The sequence below is a fragment of the Chanos chanos genome, chromosome 15 (assembly GCF_902362185.1).
Source record: "Chanos chanos chromosome 15, fChaCha1.1, whole genome shotgun sequence".
In the NCBI taxonomy this organism is placed as follows: Eukaryota; Metazoa; Chordata; class Actinopteri; order Gonorynchiformes; family Chanidae; genus Chanos; species Chanos chanos.
Genome location: NC_044509.1, coordinates 14,542,885 through 14,565,772, shown reverse-complemented (window position 1 = coordinate 14,565,772; position 22,888 = coordinate 14,542,885). Strand labels below are relative to the sequence as shown.

Genomic DNA, 22,888 nt, shown 5'->3' with positions numbered 1-22,888 from the left:
AAACAGTAAATGTAAGTGGAATCACTGGTTATTCCAAACACTTTAAAAGGGTAAATTAAAGACCATAAAATCATAAATATATGGTAATATTAAAGGTGGAGAGAAGGCCTGTTTGATGCTTTTAGGATTTGTGGGTGTTCTGATGGATGAGCAAAGACAGTGACAATAAGTCATCCTTAGGAATGTGAGGTTCAATGCTGAGCTGTATATGAAAGCTTGAAATGTGGGTGAAACAACTTGGAACCTAAAATTTAAACGATTTGTGCTGGCTCCTATTAACCACCCACACACCTGTTAAAAAATGACTGATGGTACAACTCACATCTGAATGATCACACATATAAAGAGTATGAGGACTCATATTAAATGTGTGTTCTTATTGTATATGACTTGAACTGAAACTATTCTGAATGACTTTTAAATAATGAATGGGCTCACTCTCTCCACCCACCGGTTTGTCTGGCATGGCCAAACAAAGTGAAGGCCGTCTTTTGCTGTCCCTGTCAAAATGTGCAAGAGGGTGTATCATGGCTGACATTCATAAAAAAATCATTATCATTTACAGCTTATGAAACCACAACCACAGTCTCAGAGGCTACCGGATACACTCAAACTAGTGAAGGTACTTCTCTTTTTTTTTAACATTTATCTTCAAAATGATAACACGGTTCACTGATAACAAATATCTTGACAGTGAATATGCAATGCAACTGAACAAACATTTCATCTTTTTAACTGACATGTTTTGATCCTGATAGATAAGACCACAACACCATTTTCTGAAGTAACTGTGTACAGTACAGCAAACGTCACCACCAACTCATCTAAGGAGGGTAAGGGACAATTTCATTCTGTCCTTTTGTTTTTGTCACTGCGTACACATTCACAAATAAACTGATTCAGGCTGTTTGTATGGAATATTATATGAAATTGGTCCTGTTAGTATGTATACTTATACACACACACACACACACACACACACACACACATATGCACACGCACATGAGTAATTTTGTGATGATATTGACTCTTATAGGATCTGAGAAGACTGAAGTCCAAATCGGCAAAAAAGGAAGTTCAGCATTGCTGATCTTCCTCGTGACATGTCTGATTATCTGTTTGCTTGTGATGTTCACTTTCTTCGTCATCAAGCTTAAAAAGGCACATGACCACTGGAGAAAAGGTAAATACATTCCACCTCACACTTATTTCAGTGAAGATAAAAGTAGAATGATTTTTTTGTGTACTGCAATGGGAAAATCAGGAACAATCCCTATACAGCAGTCAGATTTTACGTGGACATACAGACACGGAAATCAAAATTTACGTTTAATGACTGTGTTAAACCTTTTCTGTCTCCAGAAAATGAAGAGTCAGATCAATCGGTTGAGAGCGGCAAATCAAAATCAAACCACGAGGAAAAGCAGGCACAGCAGCGCAGAGGGCAAGGTAGAGTTCCTGCAAAGTCGCCGCGGAAATCAAGGGCATTTGCCGAGAGTGTCTGTGTCTACCGTCTCTAACTTTCCATTTTTGCTCCCCTCACTGCAGGTTTTGGTAACAACCATTTCACAAAGTACACACGTGAAGATTCTGTCGAAAACGGGACGGCTGCGACAAACGTGAGCCAGAGTGTAACTCAAACTCCTGTAAAGACCTGCAACGTGCAGATCACTCCGGTCAAAGAGACTGAATTATAGTTGAGGTTTCAGTGGGATTTGTATTTCCCACAGTTGTCTCTCTGTGTTTATATTTGTGTTTCATTTTTTGTGTTTACATGTTTATTTTTATGTGCTCTATTTTTATATTTTTGTAATACTACAGAGAAGTTTATTTTCTTAAGAAAATGTGAAATGAGATGTGTGGTCAGGAATAAACTGTTTCCATGGATGCAAATGTTCGTGATGTTTCATTTACACGATCTGTCTTTTATATGAAACAAATTAGCATAGTTTGGGATTTCGTAGCTTTAAGCCATAGACGTAACCAACCAAACAAACAAACGCGAGTATAATCGCTGACAGTTTAAAGGCTGTAAATACAACAGGATGTCTCCTGGGCTACAGAACCCCATATCTGAAAAGGTGAGAAAACACACAACACAATTTTACCGTTTTACCGCATGCTGTGTAAGCCATGACATACTAGGCTAAATGTACACATTTGGATTTTGTTGAAATTTGAAGGAAATAAATTCACCTTGCACATTTTGACTTTAAGGCTTTTTAGTCAGAACGAGCACGGTGACAAAAAGCAATGCGGGGCCGCGGCCACGACAGAGTGAGCACTTTCACTTTCAGACTGGTACTTACTGAATGTGTCTCTGTCATAAACGACAAATGGGCACTTTGATTCGTCACAAGCTGGCAAATGAACACTGTTTATTCCCATATTGTAATTCAGTGCTTATCCCTCTGAGAAAAGATTAGCTGGCTGTATCAGCAATAGCCAAAGATAATATTAGAGATTATGTATGCCAATAGCTGAATGTGCCACTCCCAGGAAAAGAGTGTGTAGCTGTAAAAGAGAGTATCTGTGACCATATAAGGTGACTAGAGGGGAGGAAATACAGACAGATGTGTCGTAGACAAAGTAGGGGGAAATTTAAGAAGAAACTGCCACACGTGTAGAGATGTGCTTCAAATCTGAGTTCATTCATTTATTCATTTCACAGTCTTTAAATGGTTCTAAAGTTGTTCACGTCATCAGTCACTTCTGCTAAATGGTCAAAACACAATGAAATATCCATCATCCATTTTAACTCCTGCTACGTGACGAGGTGTGTGTGTGTGTGTGTGTGTGTGTGTACATACATGCACACACATCCACACTCACACACACACACACACACACACACACACACACACAGAAATTTCCTGACGCTTAACGCAGGCAAAATGCTGGTTATTGGTCCCTCTATGCATAAACATCTTTTTTAGTGATCTTATTCTAAATTTTGACAACTGCATCATCTCTCAAAACTCTACAGCTAAAAACCTTGGTGTGATTTTTGACTCTAGTTTCTCATTAGTCACTCGTATCAAAAACACAACCAAAACTGACTTTTATCACCTCTGTGATAAGTTGTAAGTATTTGTAAGTATGGCTGATGCAGAAACCATTGTTCACGCATTCATCACGCCTCGCCTCGATTACTGCAATGTTCTGTACTCTGGCCTGCCTGCCTCTATTACCAAAAGTCTTCAGCTGGTCCAGAATGCTGCCCAAATCCCAATCATAACAAGGACGCTTGACCACATTACACCTGTCCTTGCTCCCCTTCATCAGCTCCCAATTCACGCAAGGGCAGATTTTAAGGTCCTCTTATTAACACATAAAATTCTACATGGGCTTGCGCCAGCCTACCTATTAGGCTTGAGCGGTATCTATTTTGTCATACCTTAATACCTTTCATTGGGGTATATGGTATATGACGGTATTTGTGTTAAAAAAAGAAAAAAAAAAGGTGTAAAAACTGAGCTGCTGGTGATAGAAGTCGTGTGGCATGTATGACATTCTCTAGACTACAATGCTGTGTGTCTAATGTGCAGTTAGTCCTCTAACGTTTTCCCCACCACTCACAGACACCATCTTTCTCACAAGTACACTGACATCTGGTGGCATGTGCTGTGTGCTATAGTATGTCACCTCAGTATAGCATCTCTGTGCCAGTTTAATAGCAAGAGGAGCATCTATACTTTTGAGGGTACTGAAAATCATACCTTTGGGATTTCTAAATACCACAGTATACCGTAATACCTTGATATTGCCCAGTGCTACTACCTGTCTGACTTAATTACACCCTATAATACCCTGTGCCCTCAAGATTCTGGACTATTCGTTGTTCCAAGAGTTAAAAAGAAGTCTGCTGGCTACCAAGCCTTTTCCTACCACTCTCCCTTCCTATGGAACAGTCTGCCTACAGAAATTAGGGAGGCATACTCTCTTAGTAAATTTAAAAGCAACCTAAAGACTTATCTATTTTCTCTAACTTATGCATAATATAATTTTGATTTGACTTTGTTATACACATATGGGCCTATGTATAATGCACATCTTAAATACTGCTACATTTAAAATAATTACTGAAAGTTTGCTTAAATAAATGATTAATGACGTAATGCCCAGACAGTATGTGCCTTGCAAAGGTCAACATTAAAATTAAAATGAGGATAAACATACAGTGATGTTTCTGGAACTCGCAGCCATTATGACAATGAATTTGGAACTTGTATTGATGTCATCACAGGGTAAACTGTGCCAAGCCTCTGTTTAAAACCAATAGTTCTAAAACCAGTCTTGCAGACGTACACTTAACTTATTAGCTTGTTTTGACCTTTTCTCTGGATCTTTTTTTTTTTTAATCAGAATGAATTTTCTGGAGCAACATGACAAATTAGAGGTTAGTCTTTGCATATGCTAGTTGTACTGGTTATGTTAAATTTATGTTTATTCAGTCTAGTGTGGGTCATAACTCAGCATAATGACACTCTTTGCAAAAGCTGTAAAACCTGTGAATGTACCCTTTCCCTTCTGGATATATCTAGAGCAGTCATGTAAAGGGGGATGGAGCACAGCTCAAGCGAATGCAGCAGGTTCACCAGGGGAGCCTGGGTATCAGGGGAGAAAGAATGAGCATTGCTGAACAGAAGCAAGAGGCTGCTCGCCGCAAGATCACCGGCTCCTGCCGGCGCCTCATGAAATCCTCAGCTCAAAACGTATGGCTCCCGAAACCGAGGAGTAAGCTCCCCCAAAAACACCAGCCGTTTCTCAAGGTGGGTGCTAAGAAAATGATGGGCGTGGACAGAGCATATCCGCTGGCGCCCATATATCATTCAAACTCCTATGAGGCCTCTGCCTGTCTTCCTTCATCTACTGGCACTGTCAAGAAAGGGAAGATGGTAAGACGGCATATTAAGACCGTGAAAGTGAGGGATGAGCAGAGCCATTCTCCGTCTGACTCAGAGGATGGTACAGGGTTGAGTTTGTATGACCGAATAAGGTTAAGAACACGCGGTCTGCGTGATGAGGCTATAAAGGTGTCGGAGGAACTGAAGCAGAAGGAGGGATGTGGGAGTCCCATGAGGCCGGTCATCCAAGGCAGCACCCTCGTCAGCCTCAGCCCCGTCGACCTAAGCACCCCCACGGAGCTTCGCGCCCTACCTGCAATCTACACCCCTACGCTCCTGACACAACCTGTTCCCATTCAGCACGAGAGCAAACTGTCTGGTATGAAGACGGTGGCCAAGCTCACTATGGTTGGAAGTACCATTGCCAAAAGAGCAGGTCAGTCCCTTTCGGGTACACAGTAGAGATTAATAAGGAAAAATCACATCTTATCAGAAAGGGGTGAGAGATGTAAAGTGTCAGGTCACAGACCAAGAGACATAGACATAGGAGGTTAGGGACAGATCATCAGCACTGAAGGGGGATGAGATAGTAAGTAATGGATAAATAGAGACAGAAAGGGTTAAGAAAGAAACTACTGGTAACTTGGATCTCTCGGATAAAGAAGGGCCCATTATCAGGAAGAAGAAAATGAGGCAGGTCCAGGAGCAGCCCAGCGAGCATTCCTTGTCCAGACCCAAGACGGCCCTAATGCAGCTCCTTAAGCTTTTCTCTGCTGAAGAATGGTATGCAATTCAGACTGAGAAAAAAAAAATCACGTATAGATGATTAGATATTAGACACTGTCTAGATGAAATTTATCAGAACAAAGCTAGGTAAATCAAAGAACATCATTTCGGCATCATTTATGAAAGCTGACCATATTTGTCTACCTCGCTATAAAAAAGGGAGAAGAAGATTGAGGCTTTGACCAGTGTTCGGGCTCTGGCTGAGTACCACAGAGATGTTCTCTTACCCAAACTGCATTCAATCACTCTGAATGTAATGAAAGAGGTAAACTCACATTCTCTCACTAACGTGACTTGTATTTTGCATCATGGTGTAGGCCGTAACCTTGTGTGAACAACTAATACACTACAGAGAGAACTAATCAGATCTATGGGCACTATTAAGGTGCAGAACCTTCGTTCCGCTGTGTCCCGCGCTGCTATCGCAACACTGGGCCACATGTACGCGCAGCTACAGACTGATATGGACAGACAGGTGGAGGAGACCGCCACTGTTCTTCTTCACAAGTCAGGTGATTCAAGTGCCTTCATCCGCAGAGAAGTGGATGTCGCCCTCGGTCACATGGTACAGAGCTGCACTCCCGTCCGTGTCATGCACGCCCTCATTGCCACAGGACCTAGGTGAGGACAGTGCCATTCATTTTTTCTCAAAAATTAGAAACACATCCCTATTACACAGAGAAATCATTGACAACTTGCGCAAATAGTTTGCGCTTCATTAATTTTTGTAATGTTAATCTAACAATTTGAAATCACAATCAGTTGAGAATATTCAGAATCTCAATATGCTATCAAGGCTACTATTAAAAAAAAAAAAAAACCAAACGGTTAAGTGCTCTTGTAAGATCCACACAGTTTTTTTTTTAATAAAATACTATGTAAATCTTTCCCATATTAAGTGAATTCTTGTACACCCTTGGTTAACAGCCACCGTAATGCCGCAGTGAGAAGGTGCACAGCTTTGCACTTGGAGAAACTGGCTCAGATCATGGGGGCATCTCACATACTGTCGGGTAAAAAAGATTTGACCGACTGCTTCTTGGTTGCCATCGGTAATCTGGCTCTAGACTCCGCAAAGGAAGCCAGGTAAACCCAGTTAGTTCTTCCTAACACCTCTTGGATCCTGTTATTCTTGCTTACTGAAGAAGAGGAGCTAAATTACTTTCTCTCCGCAGATACCATGCTCAGAACACACTGAAATACTTAGCCAGCCATGAGACTTGTGGCAAGATGGTGGACAAATTTGTGCCTAAACGTAATAAGGCATTCATAAAAGATATCATCAGCAAACCAAGGTACAGGTAACCCAAAGAAAGAGAGACCACTGTCTGTACAGAATGGTGTTTCCTCTGTAGATGTAATGGTAGTTTGCTGTCTTCTCTTAGCAGGAAAATCTAAAAGGGGTCATACGGAAGCAGCAAAGTGAATGAGTTCAACATCTTCAGTGACACAAACACCAATAGTATTTTATTTTGAAGAGGAAATGCCCCTTGATGGCTATGCTGTCAGTCTGACACTGTTAACAGTTCTTCCACTGATTCATATTCAATTTCAATTTTATTAAAAAACTTAATGCTATTAAAATGACATTACTTTTCATGTTAACAGTGTTTGAATAAAATTTATAGTTACGTTTTCTTTTTTAACATTTCAGTCTTACGAGATATATTATTTGTACATTCTGTAAAAAAAAAATTGGGGGAAATGTAAATTGCATATAATTTAATAGTGCACATAATTTTTATTGAATATTACAGAATGACTCAGTAGACAACAGAATTACAATGACTGTAAATAGAAATGTTCTGCATGAAATTTCAGTTACTTAATTAAATTCAACAAAGATCAGTAAACACACAGCATTGATTATGCTTGGGGACTATGGAAAAGCTCATCAGTAGAGGGTGACCAGATTTTTTAAATCTCGGCCAGCGACACCTAGTGGTGTACGATGAAAGTAGAGGAATCACCTTTAAAAATCACTATAGCAGAACTGATTGGATCTAGCAGAATCCTGAGTAACAGCTACACGTTTATGTACTTGAAATTTGCTGTAATGCCTGTAAATAATCATTAATTTTATCATACTGGCTTCATTTAGCTCCTCCGTACTGAACATTACTTGCGAAGTAAGATCTACATATCGCTTCGCAAATAAGAATAATATATTTATTGATTCTTATGTACATTTATTTCTTGGCCTGCTCGTTTTGAAATTTGCATTTCATTGGAGTATCACATATACGGTACATATTGTACTCCCCGAAACCACCCCGTGAAAAAAAATCCTAGCACGGACCCTGAGTACTAAATGTATTCTGGCAAGCTTGACATGTAGCTCGAAAAGTTCATGTCGGGCAAGACTAGTTTGTGTTATTTTCATCATCAGAGGTACGAACGGTCATTCGGAATGTTTCCAAATGAAAAAATCACAACTTTTCCGCCCTGAATCATACATTTCAGGACTATAATACTTTCTGAGGATCTAAATCCCAGGTCTAATATGCTTTCTAAGGTGAGACACGCATCCTTGGTTTCAATTTCATTATTTTCAGTCTGTCCAGTTTTACTTTTTCCGCATTTGAAACCTTTTCCCGCCTTTCGTGGTACCGCCCATGGCGTTACGCAATTCCTTTGCAGTAGGGCATATGATCTACCCCTATCGCAGGATCGCTTTTATGATATGAACCGTTGATAATTTTCCCTTTAAAATGAGTTTGAGAGAAGAGGGATAGAGACTGCTTCCTGTCCTAATGAATTTCTGTTTAAACTGGATTTCATTGCGCTGCTTTCATAGCCTGTAACCATAGCGGAAACACTTTGGGGGAGGGAAGTAAATATTTGAAATAAACCCATTGGTTCGTGAAGTCAAGATAGGATTCTTCAACATGATTGGTTGACTCAGAGGGGATATAAACCTTCTAGAACCTTCTCGCGTTCTCTTTGCAGCTGCAGCATATAAGAGGAGCCGGCATTTTACACCTCCTTTAGTCATCTGCATCGACCAGAGCTACATCAGTCAAGTAAGTTTAAAATATCTGTTCTGATTTTTTCCTAAATTGTCACGTATGATATAAGTACAATTGACAACGTTTCGTGTTAAGGGAAAACATGCCGTTCCTTAGTTTTCAAAGCAACGAAGAAATGCTTTCAGTAAGCTACTTTGAGTAATCTCCGCTTCCATTGTTTAAAGCGTAGTGAGCGCGACCTACTTCGAGGCGTTTTGATCTGTATCTTAATGTTTTAGGGTTAGCCAGGAAAAAAAATGAAAAGCGTGTTACCTTTTCAGTAGAATACAGTCAAGAATTTGATAGAACGGGGAATTAAATTTAATTTGACCTGATGTGATTCTGATAAACAGATTAACCCGATTTGCTGTTCAAGGTACCAGCATTAATTTTACACCCGAAGAAATGTAGAATCAAAATTGACTTTTTAATCGCAATTGGTTACTCCATGGAAGTCGACTCCATAATGTATGGTGACCTCGACAAGCATTGATCCATTTTGACTTCAAGTGAGAAAATTTGGAAGAACGTAGATTTGATTAATTCGGTTGCTTAAGGTGCCTTTATAAAGGTGTTAAGCAAAATGTACGGCAGTATTATCGTGCGTGTTAATGTAAGCAACGTAATTACTCCGAAGAATGTGTCGCGGAAGTAGCATTTGCCCTTTGAGTTAGGAGCGGCCTAGCAGGGCATGGCAGCAGAATGTTCTAGACGCCTTGACCACGTGGTCTAGCGCATTTACGTCGACGTTTTCTAGTGCTTTCTTTTCATGATAACATGGGTAATCCCAAATTGATTTTTCTTTTTGAGGTACTGTGACTATTGTTATTACTATTGGAAAACCCTGAAATCTTGTCTTATTTTCTGTTTAAGTAATTGTTGCTTAGTGGAAAGCGGAACAAAGGTGTGGTATCCTCTTAACTGGAGTGAAGAAATGATGCTTCAGGCTCTCGGTTTATGGCATTCAGAGAAATTCGATTAAGTCATTTAGTGTTTTTTTTATTTTTTTATTTTGATGTAGATTTCTAATAATGTGTTTTTTTTTTTTTCAGAATGTCTAAGGGACCAGCTGTTGGCATTGATCTTGGGACCACCTACTCCTGTGTAGGTGTATTCCAGCATGGCAAGGTTGAAATTATTGCCAATGACCAAGGAAACAGGACTACACCTAGCTATGTGGCATTCACAGACACAGAGAGATTGATTGGGGATGCAGCCAAGAACCAGGTTGCAATGAACCCCACGAACACAGTATTTGGTAAGTTTTAATCGACACAAAGGTTATACTTGATATTAAATAATTTTGCTTGCAACAACCAACGTATTTTCCTTGCTTATTTTGACAGATGCCAAGCGACTGATTGGCCGTAGGTTCGATGACGGAGTTGTTCAGTCTGACATGAAGCACTGGCCATTTACTGTCATCAACGATAACACCCGCCCTAAAGTCCAGGTTGAGTACAAGGGTGAGACCAAGAGCTTCTACCCTGAGGAAATTTCCTCTATGGTACTCACAAAAATGAAGGAGATTGCCGAGGCCTACCTGGGAAAGGTAAGTGATGGCACAGTGTGTTGGGAGGTTTGTTTCCTTGATGGGGGAACAAAAGGGGGGGGGGGGGGGCGTTCAGCTAGGGATGTTGTATTTAACCAATGATTGGGGAAATGGATTTCGTGGAGTTCTCATACTGGGTTTTTTTCCCCCCTACAGACAGTTTCTAATGCTGTGATTACCGTGCCTGCCTACTTCAATGACTCTCAGCGCCAGGCAACTAAAGATGCTGGAACCATTTCAGGCCTTAATGTTCTCAGGATCATTAATGAACCCACTGCTGCTGCTATTGCCTATGGTTTGGACAAAAAGGTTTGTTTACATTTGTTTAGTAATTTGAGGTAAAACTGTGTTGGGGGTTTTCACACCCTCTTTGGACGAGGATAGATCTGTATTGCCTGTGCACTTGACCTGTTTCAGCCTGTTGGTATTACTCACTAAGGTGTGAGGTTAATGACGCGTAAACATGAGAATGTCATGGTGAGACATCTTGCCATGCAGGCTTGAACATGAACTTTTCGCTATGATGAAGTTGATTCCTGCCATTCGTAGTTTCCACCAGAGGTCGCAAGACCAGAGATGGCCCAAGTACCTTCCTTGGATGTCTGAGCGAAATGAACTTGGCTTTTGCCACACAAGGAATGTTCAGCCATTGGTTTATTTATTTTTTTCAATCCCTCCCCCCTTCTCGATAGGTTGGTGCTGAGAGGAACGTTCTGATCTTTGATCTTGGTGGCGGAACCTTTGATGTGTCCATCCTAACCATTGAAGATGGGATCTTTGAGGTCAAATCTACAGCTGGCGATACTCACTTGGGTGGGGAAGACTTCGACAACCGCATGGTGAATCACTTTATTGCTGAGTTCAAGCGCAAGTACAAGAAGGACATCAGTGACAACAAGAGAGCCGTTCGCCGTCTCCGCACCGCCTGTGAGCGAGCCAAGCGCACCCTGTCCTCCAGCACTCAGGCCAGTATCGAGATTGATTCCCTCTATGAGGGTGTTGATTTCTACACCTCCATTACAAGGGCTCGTTTTGAGGAGCTCAATGCCGACCTCTTCCGCGGCACCCTGGACCCAGTTGAGAAGTCACTCCGTGATGCCAAGATGGACAAGTCTCAGATCCATGACATTGTCCTTGTCGGCGGTTCTACTCGTATCCCCAAGATCCAGAAGCTGCTGCAAGACTTCTTCAATGGCAAGGAACTGAACAAGAGCATCAACCCCGATGAGGCTGTGGCTTATGGAGCAGGTAAGCTTCTGGATGTATAGCCAGATGTAAGATCCTCGCACACTTTCGCAATGATGAAGTTGATTCCTGCCATTCGTAGTTTCCACCAGAGGTCGCAAGACCAAAGATGGCCCAAGTACCTTCCTTGGATGTCTGAGCGTCAGACCAGTTTTAAACTGTTATCCTAGTGCTTGATCTTTAGACGCTGACCATGTTGTGTTTTTGTCTTTAGCCGTGCAGGCTGCTATCCTGTCTGGTGACAAGTCTGAGAACGTGCAGGACCTGCTGCTGTTGGACGTTACTCCGCTGTCCCTGGGAATTGAGACTGCTGGTGGGGTCATGACTGTGCTCATCAAGCGTAACACCACAATTCCAACCAAGCAGACTCAGACCTTCACCACCTACTCCGACAACCAGCCTGGTGTGCTGATTCAGGTGAGAAGCTTTTTGGTTGGATGGCATCGACGTATTTCGCTATGATGAAGTTGATTCCTGCCATTCGTAGTTTCCACCAGAGGTCGCAAGACCAGAGATGGCCCAAGTACCTTCCTTGGATGTCTGAGCGAAATAAAACAATTTTTTAGGCCTTTGCTGTTTCTGCCATGCAGCTGAGACATGAACTTATTTTGAAACCTTTTGACCTTTTTTGTTTTTCAAAAATAGGTCTATGAGGGCGAGAGAGCAATGACCAAGGATAACAACTTGCTGGGCAAGTTTGAGCTCACTGGAATTCCCCCAGCTCCCCGTGGCGTTCCTCAGATTGAAGTCACCTTTGACATCGACGCCAACGGCATCATGAACGTGTCTGCCGTTGACAAGAGCACGGGCAAGGAGAACAAGATCACAATTACCAACGACAAAGGTGAATTATTAGTCAAACTTGTCAATTTTTTTTCTTTTTTTAAAGTTACCGTAGTTTATTAACTCGAGTGCCCTTTCAGGCCGTCTGAGCAAGGAGGACATCGAGCGTATGGTGCAGGAGGCAGAGAAGTACAAGGCTGAAGATGATGTGCAGCGCGACAAGGTTTCTGCCAAGAACGGCCTAGAATCCTACGCTTTCAACATGAAGTCCACCGTGGAAGACGAGAAACTGAAGGGCAAGATCAGTGATGAAGATAAGCAGAAGATTCTGGACAAGTGTAATGAGGTCATCAGCTGGCTAGACAAGAATCAGGTAATTGTCTACCAGTTGCAGCCTTAGTATGGGCGGTTATGTATGACCTGGGTCAGATTGATCGGTTTAAGTGGGTTGCTTTCCTGTGTAGAGGGGATTAGTATGCTTATTGACTCAACCAAATCTGGGGACCTGAGAATACTGCTTGTTGAGGTCTGATTTTAATTTTTTATTTTTGCAGACTGCCGAGAAGGACGAGTATGAGCACCAGCAGAAGGAGCTGGAGAAGGTGTGCAACCCCATCATCACCAAACTGTACCAGAGTGCTGGAGGCGTGCCAGGTGGAATGCCCGACGGCATGCCAGGCGGCTTCCCAGGAGCTGGTGCCGCCCCAGGAGGTGGATCCTCTGGACCCACCATTGAGGAGGTCGACTAAGCCATTCCAAGATCATTCTGCTACCTCTGCAGCGATGTTTACTCGTGCCCTCTGTGATAGAATCTCTCTGACTCTCCCAGTTGGAAAGTTGAAGTTTTTAACAACTTGAACGGATTCTGTTACAGAGTGACCATTGCAATTATTGAACCAGGGATTTAGGGATCACTTCTCTTCAGAGCACAGGGAACATTTTCTATTCTTGTGTTGCACAACTTTAATTTGTCAACTGTTACTTGCATAAGCAACTTCCTGATGTCATGACTAAATAAATGGTGACCTTCCCATTCCTGCTTACTAATGTGGTCTTTTAATGCTTCTGAAGAGGTCGTGGTGAATCATTCTCTTCCACGTGCTTGTCAGGTTTTGAGTAATAGCTTATTTGAAACTGCTTAGTCATGTGGGTTATTACTGAGTTGGATTAGTTTTTATCTGCCTCTGTCTGAGCTGTATGCTGTAGACGATTTGGTTTCATGAGTTATTAGGGACAACCTAGAATGAAACTTTGAACCACATGTAATGAAAAGCACTTTCAATTTACATTCTCTTGGCAGGTCAGTAGAAATGGTTAACATTAGATTTGAGTTAGCTGATGAATTAGTCATTTACATTTTCAGGAATGTTTAGTTCACACAATGTTCAGGTTCCTCAGCCTTTCACCTGCACTTACACATCAAATAAATACTGTGTACTAGATTAGTAATAAAACCACAGATTAGTCAGAAACGGGAAATAATAATGCTATATTGGAGACAAAGTATTCTTTTTAGATTGATGGGAGGGAAACGGATATTGGTTCCACCCCAGAACAAATTTATAGAAAAATATATACTAACGGTTTTGCCCGCATAGAGCAACATAATGGACTTCATTACTGCAGACTTGGTAACAGTCGGTCGTAAATCCTTACTTGGGTAAAATTACAATTAACTATTTAAGTATGACATAAGACACACCAAAAAGTCCAGAAAAAGTAGTATTCCGAGAAGGTGATGTTATGGAGACACATACCGTTGCGCCGCAATGATTAGGGCGCAATGGGCATGCGTTAACTTGCTCCCTACTGTGCGTCTCCGTCCCCATGGAAACGTTCCTGCGCTCGGTCAAGATGGTAAATATGCTGGCTAGTTAGATAACCTAGCGATTATTTTAAAATGCTGATTGCACAGCTACATGTTGGTAAAATGATACGGCCAGACCGCATGTATTGTGCAGTTTTACGTTTCGCTCAAAGTTCTTGAACTGCTTAATGTTAGCTGCCAGATACTTACAAGCACAGTTGTCTGGCTCTGAGATTAGCTAACTTGTCAACGGGTTTCTCAAACATGTTCGGTAACTAAAACAGTTGTCGGTATTGGCAGTATAGATTACTGATCTATTTTTTGCTAACTCTTGCACATATTTGTATCAGCATAACATCTGAGAGCTAACTGGCACCATCCTATGGACATGGATGGTGCACGACAGCAACATGCCGCAACTGAAATAAACGATATGACGGACTTGAAGGAAGGACACAATATCAGAAGGCAAGACATACACGTCAGTTTATGGGATTCTTTGGAATCAGACACTGAAAGTTTGGTCCAAGAAAAGGTGTACCAGTTGGAGCTCCAAAAGCGTATAGGCAGTGAGGGTAACAATGTCTGTTCAGATGGAGCACTGGCGCACAACAAATATCCTGTACAGTTGTCAACGTGTCATACACCGTACGAGGAACACAACATACATGCGAATAACGACGTCTTACATGATAATTCTGCGTTGACTCCACAAAACTATGTTAAAGGAAAACCCACCAATGCGAATAGCGATCAATCGTCACCAAGACAACCAAGGAAAGCCAAGGACACAAGGTAACTTATGGCATCAAGTGGTGCTTTATCAAAGTTTTGCACAGTTTACATATAAAACTTCACATGGTGAGGTACAGGACATCGTTGGACCATTAGCTCAGTGTTGGGTATGCACCGAGGGTTATTTTTTTCTTGTTACTTGCTCGCAAAGGCAATAATAGTTCAGCTTGATACATAGGCCTGCTTTGAAGTGTACAGGGTCACTAAACTACACATACAGAAGTTAATGCATCACCATGGTGTAAACGCTTCATACGAAAGTGGCATAAAAAATCACAATCACGTTCATCTGTTCCTAATCACAATCAAGTTCTCAGGATCTTGGATGATTCAGAATCAGGGAATTAAATTACAGTTTCAGTTAACAGGGCAGGGGTGGACCAAGACACACTGAGCAGAGCAATGGGCTTCAATACTTTGTGCATTTCAGTGTAGTTCGTTAATCTGTTCTGTCTACGCTCAGTTCACTGTCCGTTCAACTGTATGACTGAAGTGTTTTTCAGACATTTTTGAGAGGTCAAGTAAAATAACCTCGTACTCAAATTTGGGGAACTCCTAGTGCTGTAAATCAGTATTACTTATGAATGAAAGACATAGCAATTAAACTCTTTTTCTTTCCACCACTATGACACACTGCTAGTGCTCAACTTGTTTTAAATCGTTGTATGAAAAGAAGTTGTGACTGGTTTCACACATTTCAGGCTTAGGCAGCTGTTGTGTGCAAGGGAGGCTTAAAAGTATTATGGTCTTTTGCTATATAAAATGGGAGAAAATGAAACAAAATGCTGATTTCTGTGTGATCTCTCTCTGTCTCGCGCTTGCTCTTTCTCTCTCTATATATACACTCACTGAGCACTTTATTAGGGACACCTGTACACCTAGTTATTGATGCAATTATCTAATCAGCCTATCCTGTGGCAGCAATGCAGACCGTGAAATCATGCAGATACAGGTCAGGAGCTTCAGTTAATGTTCACGTTGACCATCAGAATGGGAAAAAAATATGATCTCAGTGATTTTGACTGTGGCATGATTGTTGGTGCCAGACAGACTGGTTTGAGTATTTCTGTAACTCGGGTGGGCAAATCTGGTTCTGGAGGGCCATGGTCCTGCTGTTTTTCTCGTCAACTAACTAAATCCAATCTGTGATTAGCTGAAGAGTGTGCACACTTGTTTGCAAGGTGAAAATCAACAGGTAACTAAGAGGTAAAAACAAAACCCGACAGGACGCTGGCCTTCCAGGACCGGATTTGCCCACCCCTGCTGTAACTGCTGATTTCCTGGGACTTTCACACACAATGGTGAAAAAAAACAAGAAACACCCAATGAGTGGCAGTTCTGCGGACAGAAACGCCTTGTTGATGAGAGAGGTCAATGGAGAACAGCCAGACTAGTTCCTGCTGACAGAAAGGTTACGGTAACTCCGATAACCACTCTGTACAATTGTGGTGAGCAGAAAAGCATCTCAGAACGCGTCAAACCTTGAGGCGGACGGGCTACGACAGCCGAAGACCACGTCGGGTTCTGCTTCTATCAGCCAAGAAGAGAAAGCTGAGGCTGCAGTGGGCACAGGATCACTAAAACTGGACACTTGAAGGCTGGAAAAACGTAGCCCGGTCTGATGAATCTCGATTCCTGCTGAGGCACACAGATGGTAGGGTCAGAATGGGGCACCAGCAGCATGAATCCATGGACTTGACCTGCCTTGTGTCAACAGTCCAGGCTGGTGGCAGTGATGTAATGGTGAGGAGAATGTTTTCTTGGCACACTATAGGCCCATCAATACCAATCAATCATCGCTTCAATGCCACAGCCTATCTGAGTATTGTTGCTGACCATGTGCATCCTTTCATGGCCACAATTTGCCCATCCTCTAATGGCTACCTCCAGCGTGATAATTCACCATCTCGTAAAGCAAAAGTCATCTCGAACTGGTTTCATGAACATGACAATGAGTTCAGTGTTCTTCAGTGGCTTTCCCAGTCAGCGGATCTGGATCCAGTAGAACATCTTTGGGATGTGGTAGAACGGGGATTTGCAGCATGAATGTGCAGCTGACAAATCTGCAAAAACTGTGTGATGTAATCATGTCAACACAGACCAGAATCTCAAAGGAATGTTTCCAACATCTTGTGGAATCCATGTCGCAAAGCATTGAGGCTGTTTTGAGAGCAAAGGGAGGCCCCGCCCAGTATTAATATAGTGTTCCTAATAAAGTGCTCAGTGTGTGTGTGTGTGTGTGTGTGTGTATATAATGTGTAAGTCCAGTACACTACTGCTTAGAGCCCATGATACGGCCACTGTGGATCATAATGGTCTCAGTATTTGTTTGGGAGGATGTTAGTCATTGATTAGGGCTTTTGTCAGGTTAGAAATGAATGCAGCAAAGTAAGTGCATGAGGAAAACCTCTTACCCTTTCAGCTCAAAATGGTATAGAACTTCACCTTTCTGCAAGCAAAAATGTCACAAGCTGTCACCTTAGTGACTAAGGGGAAAAAAAGATGTAAATGTCCTTGAATAATGGCTCATTCAGAAGTCCAATAGCTTTTTTTTTTTTCTTTGCAAGAATCTTGTCAGAGCTTGAACAGTTTTATAATGAAAAACGGTCGGTTACAGCTGCTTAAGACGTTTCCCTTAGGAGTGTTACTTCTGAGAGTTACAGTCTGTTAAGACACTGCCACAGAGAGGCTTCTGAGAGTTACAGTCTGTTAAGACACTGCCACAGAGAGGCTTGTGTCATGTCTGGAACTCAAAGTTTGAGTTGCAGCTGGGCTTCATTGACCATCTGTTTCTGGGAGTCTCAAAAATATGTTTTCTACAGAAGCCAGGAAGGGAGGGTTACTCTTGTTCTTTTCTCTAGGTGGTTGTCTCTTTCAATTAGGCATCTATATGAATGTAAATACACGTACCGGTTGCCTACAAGCAGATCAAACTGAGCAGCTCGCAGTATGAAAAGTTGTGGAGGCTTACAACTCCGGGCTGAATGAAGTGGGTGCAAGTGTAGAGAATGCATAATTGGCTGGTCAACATATATTAAAATTACCAATATGACAAAAACAAACAAACAGATAAAAATATCCATGACATCACAGGCCTATGCTGAATGAAAGAGACAGAAAACAAAACTAGTTTGCCAAAGCGCTATTGAGCCCCTTTGAATCAGTTTTCATTCATTGCTTTAAATAGGTTCAACTAAACCAATATTATCTGGCTGAAAATTAAATAGGATCATTTCCAAAATAAAGCTCTTCTGAAAACATATTTGAAAAGATAACTGCTATTATTCAGCTACTTATTAGATAATGCTAGCTTTTGAATATCATGTGAGCGCTCGCATTTTAATCGACCTGAGCGCCCCTAATTTCGGCACTTTCTGTGTAACTACCCTCATTTAGTGGAAATTAGATTTTTATTTCGTGGAAGGTTATCACAATAAGGACCCATTCAACTGTCCATTAACAATCAGTGGCTTTGTTGTGATGAAATAAGAGACGTTTCTCTCATAAAAGCGCAGATGTAGGAATCTGAAGTGTTGGACCTCACATCTGTTTTTGGCCCTTCACTGCCGCAACAATTGTAGTTTCCTCACTATCCACGTGAATTAGTTTCGCCAAAGAGATGGAAGGCATTTGCGTTCTTTTGTTATCATACTAGCTGATTGCTGCCCATTGGAGAGGTACTTAACCCATGTACTTTCTCAGTGTAAAGATGACTATGTGAAAACCTGACAAACCTGACAAAGGTTCATTGTTAAGAACTGAGCAAAAAACAGTTCGCTTTCGGGATAGGCTAGCCATGAAACACAATAAACAGAGCCGGCGTAACTAACGCATGATAATCTTCAGCACAGTGTGTAGCTAAAAAAAAAAGTGTAGTCGCATCTCAAATGCATGTTCTTCAGACAATCGAAAAATCTCTCCTTTCAGAGTTCCCTGTCACCTCTTTTTTTTTTTTTTTTTTTTTAAAAATCGTTATTACTAGATATCCCTTCCCCTATTTTTTGAGACGTTACATGGTGTTATTGGGGGGGGGGGGAAGAGTTAAAGATAGAGCTCCGTGTTACATTGTTGGATTCAATGCTGGTTCAGTTCTAATAGCTTGAGAGGGCTTTCGTATGTTAAAGACTTTCCACAGCTGTGTGTCAATAATGCATTCTCAAGCTCATTTCAGTTGAATCATTACTAGACCATTCCTTCCCCTTTTGCCCTCACTGGGTTGAAGTGCCATACACCTAGACAGCACTGTATTGGGCATCATGAGATGTGAAGTGCAGCTTGTAGCATTCAGAGCAGTACAACAAAGAGGCACTCTCCTAATTATTTTAATGAGATCTTTTCATCCATGTTACAAGGAGCACATTAGGTTGCAATTTGAGCCCATTTTATAAGCTGAAAATTGCTATTTGCAAAACTATTCCCCAATTGTGGTATTCAGCCGCTCTGTCATTAAGGGTAAAGAGGTGGAAAATCCAAGGATCTGGCCGTATCAGGTGAATCATATCTCTTTCCAGAAAAAGGAGGCAGCGAGGCTTTGTTTTCAGAAGAGATGGACGTCCCTCCAGGTACCGAGGTGGCCGTCAAGACAGTGGTCTTGAAGGAGCTCATCATTGGTGATGTGCCATTAGGAAAGAAACAAAACACTCATAAAGGACAAGACCAGGACTAGATCACGAAATCCCACCCAGCACGAAAAACGATCTGGACTTTTATTTGGGCTCAACACAGCCCTGTCTTTTCTTATCTTTTCTTTTTTCTTTTCTTTTGTTTTCTTTTCTTTCGTTTTCTTTTAAACATGCTGAATTTATCACATCAGATTTACGACGACAGTGTGTTAAATTACATGTGGTTTTACTGAGTGCTGTCATTTGTAGGGTTTAAGATCTATCCTGTTTTAACTTTGAGTTTAGTCTGAACCTGTTTTCTGAATTCTCTGGTTTCACTGTCCATCTCAGCAGGAGCTCCTGTAACAAGATATCAGGCTTCGTTTTTTTTTTTTTGGTCACATTTTGTCACAAACAGGCCTCAGTTGCAATGCAGATCAACCTAACTGGTGTTAGTTTGTTATATTTATTTATTAAGTTAGTCTTTGTTTTATTTTGCTCACTTTTGAATAGCCCTGTTTATAATAATACTGTAGTTTCATGTGATGAGTGTTTTTTCTGCTCGGTTGAGTTTATGTGTTCTGTGTCATGGAAATCAGATTAATGTAATGGTCATTTCATTTAAAATATAAAGCAATAAAAAATAAAGAAAATCCATGCCAGTCTTCAACTTCATGTCATTTCTAAATTCTTTATTCACGTATCCGTAACGAGATGGTTAAAATCAAGAACATGTTGTTTTCCTGTTCAAGGACAGAACTTGCTACAACCCCATACACTTTTCCAGCTGCCTCTTTTCATTAAGAATGTCAGAAAACAAAACTACAACTTTCATTGTACATTTGAACTGTCACAGAATGATGATGTGATTTTTTTTTTTGCCTTTTTGCATGTCGTACTTAACCATTTTGTGCACTCTGAAACTTTTCAGACTGGTGATCTGTGATGATGACTACGCTGGGCTTCGCTACGATCCAGACTGGAGGAGGAACTTCACAGGAACCCGTTTTCTGGAGGAGATGAAGCCTAGCGTCTCACTCGATTCCTTCGAGGAGTCTGAAGAAAGTCTCGCTGACCTTGAAGACGTGACGAGAAGAGGAAGACGCACTATCATCGTGAATGATCACACGGTTGTGAAAAGTGTCATGACGGATGAGAGAGACAGTGTTAGGTCTCAGCCTCCTCCTCCTCCTCACTCATTCCACCTTCACCCTCAAGTCAATAAACATGTCTCACCAACACCCGAACTCCAAAGTTCTCCCGTACCATCTGATAGTACAGCTAGTCTGAGCTCAGACGGAAGCGCTGCCATTAAGTGCAGTGTAAAGAAAAGTTCCTGTGGTTCTGAAAGCCTTCCATATTCTCTGGAGCGGCAGAGGAATGACTGTGAGTCAGGTGAACCTTATAACAGAGAAAGTGAAAAATGGGGTAGGGACAAAGGAGCGATGAGAGAAAAACACATCCCCGATTCGTCTGTGAAGAAAAAGACTCATCGACAATCAAATACCAAGAGGAGCCAACCAACAGAGGACATTGTGGAACGCAACAAAGCAACTTTGGGTTTGAGCACGCCAAAGCACGGCTCATATCTGAAAGTCCACAGGCAAAGGGAAAACAGATCACATGATGTAAATCAGGTATGTGATACCTTCACAGCATAGTTAAGAAACGGATTATGAAACTGATTCAGAATAAACAGATTTCTCAGGTTGAATACACACACACACACATCATATATTTGATAGAATTCTGCTCCAGATACAACTGCATGTAGACTTGTCCATTAGGTGGATGTGTTGTATTCTCAAATGTAGACACTAGGGGGCTGCACAAACACAGTTTACATTCAAAACCCCTCTATTCCAAACATACTCACCAGGTTAGGTGCACTTTTTGACACTTTGTTTTCTGTTTGCCTATTACTTTTGTTTGTTGTTGTTGTTTTGTTTTTTTTTCTTGAAAGGTGATGTTATGCCTGCCAGTGCTCATCATTTGCAAGTGTTCATAATGTGTTTGCTTTAAAATAAAGTCAATGAAAAGGTAATGAAATTAATCAGAACAATTTTAGGTATGTTCTACTAAAGCATAAGTGCCTGTTGCACAATCTAATTAAATATATCTCAGGAAATACATAACACCACTGTTGTGAGTTCAGCCTTCTGTATTGCTTTTGTTCTCTTTCAGTGTGTGAGTGCGCTGGTTTGTTAGTACGGTTTGTTAGTACGGTAGGTTTTTGTTTTTTTTGGTCAAGTGTATCCCTCCTCATCATTTTTAAACATCCTCACTAATTTTTCTGTCCCGTCATTGGCCATGTCTTTTCTTATATTTTGAGTGAACCCCTGTCTTGTTTAGTATCTGACTGTGTTAGTGAGCTTGGTAGAGTGAAAGAACAAACAGAGTGCTCTAATACGGGCATAGAAATGAATTTGGCTGAGGCTCCTAGTATCCAAATGCGGTGGAAGCAGAAGTGAAAAGAAGCATGTCTGGCTATTTAGTGGCTATTATGAATTGATCTGCACAACAGTGGCTATTAAAAACATCAGAGAAGCATAGTTACCAATGGCCTCTTTAGCTATCAGTGCACCTGGCACAGGGGCATAATTGGCTGTGGTGGCCTGTCTGTGACGCTGTGGCATATGTGTTCTTGCTATATTTCAAACCTTTCCTTGCCCATCTGAGCCCAGGCCCAGCTTAATGTCTCGCATCAGTTGCATTTGCATAGTGAAGAGCCGTTAGCATTGTGCCGCGGCGCAGAGAGCAAGGTGCACCCTCCCTAAACGCCCGTGTCACGCCCTGATTATCTCGGACGATGCTCTAGAAAAAAAAAAAAAAAAAAATCCCCCACAGTGTCTTTCAGGTAAAAAAACCAAACAAACCAAAAAAGATACTCTAGATGAAGGCTACTCATTGTGTGTTTGTGATCAAGTAAACCTTGAACTCGGCATTCAACAAATTTTCAACAAAGTGTCGTCGTCATCATCAGTGATGGCTTGTTGGCTTTTTTTTTGTTGTTCAAACGGCATCATTAGCCCAGGATTACGATCACATCGTATGTGTTTGTTTGTTGTTTGTTCATCTCTGTTTTGTTAAATGTAGTCTTGTTTTGAATTAGTGTTATTTTCATTCTTTTTTCAGTTCCTCTTTTACTTTTCTCTGTTTTTCTGCCTGCAATTTGTAATACGTTTAAGGGACAAATGAACCATCTCAGAGCAGAAAGCATAATGCTAATGACAGTCATACATTTTATACTTGTTCATCATCACAGTGCGTTTTTTTCCTCTTTTTTTTTTTTTTTCTTTTTTCTTCAAAGAGAGAAAAGACACTGGCAAATCACACGAGTTCCACCACCGTCATTATCTGAGCGCAGCCAAAGCGTGCTTCAGGGCTTTTTAAAAGACACTATTTGGTCATTGACTGGGCCCTAACTCTGGATAATTAGCCATGTTATTAAATGTACACAATCT

General features: G+C 41.4%; 1 protein-coding gene and 3 non-coding genes across 4 annotated transcripts; all 4 read left to right on the top strand.

Moving 5' to 3' along the window:
• Window positions 1–8,572: 8,572 nt before the first annotated feature.
• Window positions 8,573–13,264, top strand: LOC115828163 (heat shock cognate 71 kDa protein). The gene is made up of 9 exons (XM_030792093.1): window positions 8,573–8,656; window positions 9,694–9,899; window positions 9,988–10,193; window positions 10,350–10,502; window positions 10,886–11,441; window positions 11,653–11,855; window positions 12,084–12,282; window positions 12,362–12,594; window positions 12,776–13,264. Exons 2-9 carry the CDS (start codon window positions 9,695–9,697, stop codon window positions 12,968–12,970), a joined length of 1,950 nt encoding a protein of 649 aa, XP_030647953.1. The 5' UTR covers window positions 8,573–8,656; window position 9,694; the 3' UTR covers window positions 12,971–13,264.
• LOC115829061 (small nucleolar RNA SNORD14) lies at window positions 10,709–10,803 on the top strand. Its single transcript, XR_004025986.1, has one exon. It is a non-coding gene; the product is annotated as a small nucleolar RNA SNORD14 (small nucleolar RNA).
• LOC115829063 (small nucleolar RNA SNORD14) lies at window positions 11,487–11,581 on the top strand. The gene has a single exon (XR_004025987.1). It is a non-coding gene; the product is annotated as a small nucleolar RNA SNORD14 (small nucleolar RNA).
• LOC115829060 (small nucleolar RNA SNORD14) lies at window positions 11,892–11,986 on the top strand. The gene has a single exon (XR_004025985.1). It is a non-coding gene; the product is annotated as a small nucleolar RNA SNORD14 (small nucleolar RNA).
• Window positions 13,265–22,888: the final 9,624 nt, after the last annotated feature.